General features: G+C 39.6%; 1 protein-coding gene across 1 annotated transcript; it reads right to left on the bottom strand.

Annotated features, from left to right (window-relative positions):
* Positions 1 to 303: 303 nt before the first annotated feature.
* On the bottom strand, positions 304 to 4,589 carry LOC137251158 (probable alpha-aspartyl dipeptidase). The gene is made up of 3 exons (XM_067785287.1): positions 4,233 to 4,589; positions 3,613 to 4,173; positions 304 to 483 (listed from the first exon to the last, which is right to left on the bottom strand). Exons 1-3 carry the CDS (start codon positions 4,328 to 4,330, stop codon positions 420 to 422), a joined length of 723 nt encoding a protein of 240 aa, XP_067641388.1. The 5' UTR covers positions 4,331 to 4,589; the 3' UTR covers positions 304 to 419.
* Positions 4,590 to 8,850: the final 4,261 nt, after the last annotated feature.

Genomic DNA, 8,850 nt, shown 5'->3' with positions numbered 1-8,850 from the left:
TGGAAAATTAATTATTTCCTCAAAAACCTGTTGGCATTTACAAATTTTTTATCACTACTAATTGGGGGGATTGAATTATTCCCCTTTTTCCTTACTTCGTAAAAGCAACCCGCCCAGATGTTTAAACTTGGGAGTGTCAAAGCTCTGTCATCATTGGAGAACAAACCTGTAGTAATTGAATCATGTAGTTTTCAACATAATACGTAAACTCAAAATTTCCATCTGCTGTAAAATTTTACGGTTTGATCATCGATATATTGCAACTCACAAAATAAAAAATTTATTATATAGTGAATAAACAAATTCCTAAGCATACAACTTTAAGTTCTTAATTTATTTTAATTTTGAAATAACATACTTTTTTGTAAATCAAAGAAATAAAATTTGTTATTTGTAGTAAACATAAAATTGAAAATGCATTAATCTTTATTGAGTAGAAAACTCAGATCAGAGTTGGGCGTAAATTCCACCTGCTGTTTATCACTAGAAAAATAAAGAAGAAACATTACACATTTGAAAGAAATTTATATTATATAATTAATCTGCTACTATTTGAGTGTCCATCGTCCGAAGAGAGAATGAATACAACTCGTCCTGAAAAATGTAGACATAACTAGCATATTGAAAACCTAAATCCTTTTACAATATCAACGCAAACTTTTTGCTACATTGAACGAAATATGTACATATGGGAGGTCCAAACCAAAATTATATATTTACATCATAAGTAGTTTAGAAAATTGGCTAAATTGATTTTACCATTGATACTAAACGAAAGTTGGTTTTCTTTATATGTGTTACTTGTATTTTAAATGAATACGATGTCCTTTTACCCAATATACGCAATTAAAAAACGTAACTGCGACCAGTGCGTAAATGTGTCGTTTTGATATGATTTTCCATACAAATAGGAACAAATAAAATTGTTCCAAAGTTTCCAGATTAGCGTCTTTGGTAGTTGGGTCATAAACACTGTGACGAATATTATGATCACTAAGCCATACTACCATCACTAAGCCGATACTAAGCAGTATGTACGTAAACAAATCAATCATCGTGTACACACATCCATACAAGGCAGCAGAGAGATACAAACGCATGTCATCATCAGCCGAAGTAGTACTCACATATTCACATGCATATGGATACAAACTACAAATATACATGTATATAGCTGGTAAACAAGCACGAAGTTCACGAAATTACTAGACCTTAGGAGAAATGGGTGAACGAGGAAACCGAGAATATAAAAGCAGCAAAGCTGAGGCATGACTAAGCAGTTTGGTTTAAACACGCAAATAGTTGTGAAGTAAGAGTTATTGTGAAGTACTCTCAAAGTAGTCTAATAAATGCCATTTTGCATTATTGAATATTGGAGTTATTTATTTAACAGTTTAGCGATTCGAACGTTAGCAGAAGGTTTGGAATAAGCGGAATTTTACTAAATTCGTTACAATACGTTAGCAAAAATTAGTTTAAATCTATTCTTAAAGTGGAAATTAGTAGAAAATAATCCTATATGTTGGTTTCAAGGCAAGGTAATCTAGGCTAGGTTGCATTATTTTCAATTCGCCATTCGAAATCTGCAATTGAAAGAGCTCTGCATTAAAACGTAAATTTTTTCAAAATATGTAAATGTTGCGTTTTTTATGTGGACCTCCACATATTTAGTTCGGCTACGGAAAAAATTTTACGAACGATATTTGTAAAGAGCTTTGTAATATATAAGCAGATTTCGAAAAACCCGGAAGTAGTCCGAACTGATCTCGAAACAGTCCTTAAAACCATTCCCAAATATTTTTAAAATGATCCGGAAATAATATCTTAGTAAAGCCAAAACGGCCATGAAATAAACGCGAATAGTATCGAAATCCACTCCGAAATGATGCCAAATTAGTCCATAAAATCATATGAAGGAGACCCAAAAAGTCCCTAAAACTACCAGGGGTTGACACCAAAATAATCTCGTAATAGTCTCAAAAATCAACCCGGAACGATCGTAAATTAATCCCGAAATAAACCCAAAGAAACCGTCCCGAAAAGATTCCAAAGAGGTTCCTGAAGTAGTCCAAATGGAAATGATGCAAAAGTGATCCTAAAGGGATTTTGTAATGTCCGAACAAAGGACCCAAAACTTCACCATCGAAACAGCCATGTTATATGCCAAATCCGAACGGCATCTGCAAGCAGATGAATTTTCTCTAAAAAGCTTTTCATCGCTGAAATACACTCGGAGTATTTGCCAAACTATTGCCGAGACGCGACCCCGCTTAGATAACTATTTTCTAATTGAAAACACTTCTTGCTTCTCCCGAGCCTTGAACCTTTCACACCAAGTCGAGTTAGAAAGGGCATAATATGTACTACATAATAATAACACCATAGGGTCCGACGATATAATCCAACCAGCACCTGCTAAGGCAGATACATTTCTGCTGCCCTATTCGAAAAATTTGTTCTGATGTTACCTGCGCCTAGCTTGGACCTAGACCAACGGTATGCTACAAGCACAAAGCGTAGTACTCATCACACCACAGCCTCATAGCGGTCCGAAATTGGAGCTTAAGATGCATAATTCACAACACTACATTATCTTGTCATCATTATTCCCAGTTACGTAAGTAATGACGCTGTGCTTTAGTTCCGGAAAGGCTGATTAAGCGGCTTAAAAGTGATCAGCACAAATTGTTCCTGAGCGGGTCGGATTAGTACTTTAATGGTGTGAATTCCCGAAATGGACTGGATCAATATTTGTAAAGACATAGGTAATCCTCCCCAATTCCTTCAGGGAGTGCTTCTCCCTGCTACATGAAGAAAGCTGCTCTCGACTATGAATAAGTCACCCGGATGCTCGTGAAAGTATCGAGGTTGTTGATGTATTAACGACAAAGACACTCCCCGAAGGTTTTGGGGAGTGTAATCGATGTTGCTCCTTTGCCGGATATAGATCCGGTACGACCCTGTAACAAGCACCATTAAGGTACTAGCCCGACCATCTCGGGAACGACTCATATGGACACATTAAACCTTCTAGGTCATCCCTCCCCCACCCCCCAGGTCCATGGAAGTATGCTGCGAACGGCCATAATACACAAATCTTAGAATTTCCCAATTATAATCTGGTTAAGTACCAGATCCCCCTTGCACCAGGGTAAGTAAATATCTCGAAATAGACGGATTCCAGGGGTTTTTTAGCGCAGTATATAGCTTCTGCAATCCAATTGTCAACCTCACCTTCGAGCGGCGAATCCCGTTTTACTAACAGACGAGGGTCTGGCGACCCCAAGCTCCTCATGGAACTTGTGGGTGGGGAGGGAGGTATGGCCTGAAGGTTTAATGTGGCCATATAAATCTTTCCCGAGATGGTCGGGCTAGCACCTTAATGGTGCTGTGTTACCGGAGCGTGCCGAATCTGTATCCGGCAAAGGACCATGACATCGATAACACTCCCCAAATTCTTCGGGGAGTAACCTTATCGCTACAACAACAGCACCAACAACATCTCGAAATCAACATTTTACTTTTCAATTTGAGTCGAAATTCACAATGCCTCAACGTTTTTCATCATAAGCTATTACACTACTTATGTGATAGTAACAAAATTAAACTTACGATGTAAACAATTTCGCATTACGATCTCCCACCAAAGTGGCCTTACTGCCTTCCACCAACAATGCTGTACCTTCGCGTAAACCCAACACCGGTAACTTGTGATAATCTATAAATTCGTTTATACGTTGGTCACGCGTTTCACCCTTGTGCTGTGTCAATGCATTAGGATCCAAGTAATGAGGATTAATATTGAATGGCACTAAACGTAATGCTTCAAATGATGGTGGATATGTGATTGGCATATCGTTTGTTGTATGTATAGAAAGTGTTGCCACATTTGTACCAGCACTAGAACCAATATAAGGTACACCTTTCCTCAAAACACGTTCACGTATAACTGGTATGAGATTTTCATCGTAAAGCAATTTCAATAGAGCAAACGTATTTCCACCACCAATGAATATGGCCTCCGCCTCCAGCACAGCTTGAATGGCATTGGGCTTAGCGTGTATACCTTCAACTTTATAACCCCAAGGTGATAGTGTTTTGGATATAAGCTCAGTATATTCATTGTGATCCTTTTGAGCGTAGGGTATGAAGAGCACAGTTTTTATATTATGTCTAAATAAAAGTAAGTTATTTATAAGATTGCTTTACTTTAATTAGCGATAGTAACTTACCTTGATAGGAAATCTTTTAAATATTCTTTGGCGTGTTCCAAAAAGTCAAAGCCATGGAAACGAGACGAGGAAAGTAAAAAAATTGAGCGCTTCGACATAATTCCTGACGAATTTTGCAAGCGTTCAATGAGGTTGGTGATGTTAGCTCCAGTTGTAACTTTTGTTAGCAAGTGTGGGGTTTTCGTTTAACGGAATCACAAAATTAAAGATTATCTTGACGTTATCGTGACGTTATCATGGCGTTAGCATAAAGATTAAATTTATCACCGACCCAACTAAAAACAAATGCTGAATCTGCTGGGTGTGTACTGATAAGAAAAAAGCGCAAGGGGCACTCTCAACGAACACAACTTGATACATTGCAAACGTGTTGGGCCAACCATAGAGAATAACATACGTATATGTATATAAGAGATGTCAGTATGCCGAAAGTAAGAAACACTCAAAGCTACGATCAGGTTACCTTGCAACGACCGCTCAACAGTTGTGTTTGCTGGAAGCGCCAAGTGTTGCTAACTTGGCAGGCTTGCCGGTATATGGCCATGCTCCGTTATCAACGATGGTGCTTAAATGAGAAGTATTAATAAATTAATTATAAAACGAGTCCGTTCTTAAGGTCCTCTGTATTAATTTACCAAACGCTTCGACTGCTACCGCTCACCCCCAGCGGGTTAGGGGGTCAGAATATACCCGCGGAGTGTATGCCTGTCGTAAGAGGCGACTAAAATACCAGATTCAAGGGGTTGTGTAGCTCAACTCTTTCAAGTTGCCAGCGCCATATATAGCTTCTCCAAACCCAATTGTCAGCCTCACCTATCCGTGGCGAATCCTGTTTCATTAACAGCCGAGGCTCTGGCGACCCCGAACTCCTCATGGATCTAGGGGGTGGGTGGGCGGCATGGCCAAGAAGGTTGTTGTTGTTGTTGTTGTAGCGATTAGTTACTCCCCGAAGGCTTTGGGGAGTGTTATCGATGTGATGGTCCTTTGTCGGATACAGATCCGATACGCTCCGGTAACACAGCACCATTAAGGTGCTGGCCCGACCATCTCGGGAACGATGGCCAAGAAGGTCGCATGTGGTCATAAGAAATCGTTCCCAAGATGGTCCGGCTTGGAACCCGAACGTACCGGATCTACAATCGGCAAAGGACCATCAACATCGTTAACACTCCCCAAGGCCTTCGAGGAGTGTCCTTATTGCTACAACAACTGCTACCACTCCCAACATTTTACGACTAGTTTCCGCAGCGACCTCTGTCGGAAACAATTACGCTGTCTTTCGCAAACTACTGAAGTAAACTCTGGATATTTTGAAAAGGGTAAAATTCTACGCGAGCGGGCGATTTTACAATCATCATAGGTCGTTTGTCATCAAATGCCGCTCAGCCGCCTAGGTGATTTTTCTCGTTGGATAAGATGTCGCGCCGCTATAATTGATGACAAATGGGTTGCGTAATTGCCACGAGGTTCCAAACCTGGATCACCTAGAATGTTGGTGAGAGATGGTAGGGCTAATACTTTAATGGTGCATCGATAGATATCCCCGGATCCCGATTGGGCCAAGCACACATGGATTCCAATTTTAAGATATGCATGTCCGACAATGTTTTGTATAGGAGTTGGTGCATTATATTTATCAACTCTTCGCGTTCATGTTTGAACATGTTATTTTGCCACTCTCATTTTGTCATATAAATTATCTCCTGCGGCATACACCAATGAGAAGAGCTACTTCATCTATAACATAACCACGGTCGTACGTTATAGTTGTTTTGGCGTGCTCGCTAGCATAGTATTCCTGCCGGCGTTATGTAGTGGCAGAGAAATGTGCTCCCACTGCTAGGCTAATTGCTACGTCGAAGATTTATCTGTCTGTTTCGTCGCTTCTAGATGGCCCGGTTTCCTGGTGTCGCTCCACAGAGGCAGTGGCGTATTTTGGCAGTTACAATGCTTTGCCTGTCGTCCAGCATAACGTGATCGATTTGGTTTTGTTTTCTTTGACGGCGGTGGCAGTCATAGCATGTATTTTATAGTTTCTCATAAAAGTAGTCCTTGTCCACGCCGGCGACATTATTCATCTCTTAACACGAGCTTTCATGGATGGTGGCGAGACGCCAATTCACATTCGCGATGCAAAGTACTTGGCGTTAAAGGCTCTTTACACTCACAAAGCCAACACCGTGCTCCGAGTTGAGCTTCGCACCTCATTGCCACTGCGATCGATTGTCGCATCGGGCATCTGCAAGAAACATTCTTAACGCAACAATCTAAAATTCGTTTATACGCTGGTCACGCATTTCACCCTTGTGCTGTGTCAATGCATCTGGATCCAAGTAATGAGGATTAATATTGAATGGCACTAAACGTAATGCTTCATATGATGGTGGATATGTGATTGGAATATCGTTTGTTGTATGTATAGAAAGTGTTGCCACATTTGTACCAGCACTAGGACCAAAATTGTAAATGACCAGCTATTTGCAGTTTTTAAAAACTATATTGTCCCTCAACAGCATGGTTTTTATCCAGGGAGATCCATCAGCACAAATCTCACAATATTTGTTAATTTTGTGCTTAATGCGATTGAGGACGGCGATCAAGTGGACACTCTGTACACTAATTTCGTAAAAGCTTTCGACGGTCTCAATCATAATCTTTTACTTAATAAACTCGAGAAACTCGGAATCCACTCCAACGCTCTAAGTTGGCTTAAGTCGTATCTCCAAAACAGGAAATTCGACGGTCTCAATCATAATCTTTTACTTAATAAACTCGAGAAACTCGGAATCCACTCCAACGCTCTAAGTTGGCTTAAGTCGTATCTCCAAAACAGGAAATTAATAGTAAAGATTGGCAGCAATCTCTCCAAGCCTATAATCGTTACATCAGGAGTACCACAAGGTAGTCATCTGGGCCCTTTACTTTTCTCTTTATTTATAAATGACATCTGCCAATGTTTTAAATTTTGTAATTGCTTGATGTACGTTGATGATCTAAAACTTTATTACAGAGTTAAACACATTAGCTACTGCATAGAGCTACAGCAAGACATCTTGGAATTGATAAAATGGTGTAATAGTAACGGTCTTTTCTTGAACTTCTCCAAGTGTAATATTATCACATTCACTCGGAGAAACGCATGCATAATGAACAGCTATTACTTTAACGATAGCAACTCATTCAATCGTACAACTACTGTTAAGGATTTAGGAGTATACTTAGACTCCAAGCTTAGATTCGACTTTCATAGGGAGTACATAATCAGTGCTGCCAATTCAAAACTCGGCTTTCTCAAACGTAATTCCAAAGACCTTTTTGATCCGCTAACGCTGAAAAGTCTTTACATTAGCCTTGTAAGATCCATTTTGGAATATGCCTGCATCATTTGTGACTCAGACTTTGTCACACATTCCAGCCGGTTAGAAAGAGTTCAAAGGAGATTCACTAAATTCGCCCTTCGACGAATGTTCACTTTTGAATCGATGTCATCTTATGAACTAAGATGTAGAATTTTAAATATTCAGTGCCTTAATATTCGAAGGAAAATTTGTGGTATTTTCTTTATCAAAGACATTTACGACAACAAAATCGATTCTCCGGAACTACTTATTCTTCTCCCCTTCTATGCACCTGAAAGGTGTATAAGGGACAAATAGATTTTCTACGTTCAAAGGCGTAGAACGAATTTTGGAAATAATGAACCTATTCACAGAAGGATCTCCTTATGTAACTCTGTTTGCAATCATGCCGATTTAAACCCATGTAAAGAACATTTTAAAGCTGATGTTATTGATTACTTTCTTTTCAATTAATATGTTCCAGTATTCTTATTAATATATAAATGTTTGTACATGTGTATTTATTTAAGCCGTAGCGAATTTTTTACAAAAATTTTTGTTATAATGTCATTGTATTTATAAATTGTTACCATATATTTTTCTATTTCGATAATTTTTGTTTAAGTTGTTACATATCTGTGAGGACTATGTCCGGTAGATAATAAATAAATAAATAAATATAAGGTACACCTTTCCTCAAAACACGTTCACATATAACTGGTATGAGATTTTCATCGTAAAGCAATTTCAATAGAGCAAACGTATTTCCACCACCAATGAATATGGCCTCCGCCTCCAGCACAGAGGCAGTGGCGTATTTTGGCAGTGACAATGCTACGACTGACGTCCAGCATAACGTCATCGATTTGGTTTTGTTTTCTTCGACGGCGGTGGCAGTAATAGCATGTATTTTATAGTTTCTCATAAAAGTAGTCCTTGTCCACGCCGGCGACATTATTCATCTATTAATACCAGCTTTCATGCATGGGGGCGCGACGCCCAGCGGGTTAGGAGGTCAGAATATACCCGCGGTAGGTATGCCTGTCGTAAGAGGCGACTAAAATACCAGATTCAAGGGGTTGTGTAGCGCAACCCTTCAGGTTGCCAGCGCAATATATAGCTTCTCCAAACCCAATTGTCAACCTCCCCTACCCGCGGCGAATCCTGTTTCACTAACAGACGAGGTTCTGGCGACCCTAAGCTCCTCATGGAACTTAGGGTTGGGGAGGGAGGGGATGGCCTGAGGGTTTAATGTGACCACATAAATCATTCCCGAGATG

Source organism: Eurosta solidaginis, chromosome 4 (assembly GCF_040869045.1).
Source record: "Eurosta solidaginis isolate ZX-2024a chromosome 4, ASM4086904v1, whole genome shotgun sequence".
In the NCBI taxonomy this organism is placed as follows: Eukaryota; Metazoa; Arthropoda; class Insecta; order Diptera; family Tephritidae; genus Eurosta; species Eurosta solidaginis.
This window is presented reverse-complemented; position numbering and strand designations above follow the sequence as displayed.

Excerpts from the sequence above, each read along its gene's own strand:
- LOC137251158 (XM_067785287.1), bottom strand. The coding sequence starts at position 4,330 with ATGTCGAAGCGCTCAATTTTTTTACTTTCCTCGTCTCGTTTCCATGGC. Across the intron at positions 4,174-4,232 it reads TTAAAAGATTTCCTATCAAG|ACATAATATAAAAACTGTGC; the intron begins GTAAGTTACTAT and ends ACTTTTATTTAG. Across the intron at positions 484-3,612 it reads AATGCGAAATTGTTTACATC|TGATAAACAGCAGGTGGAAT; the intron begins GTAAGTTTAATT and ends TTATTTTTCTAG.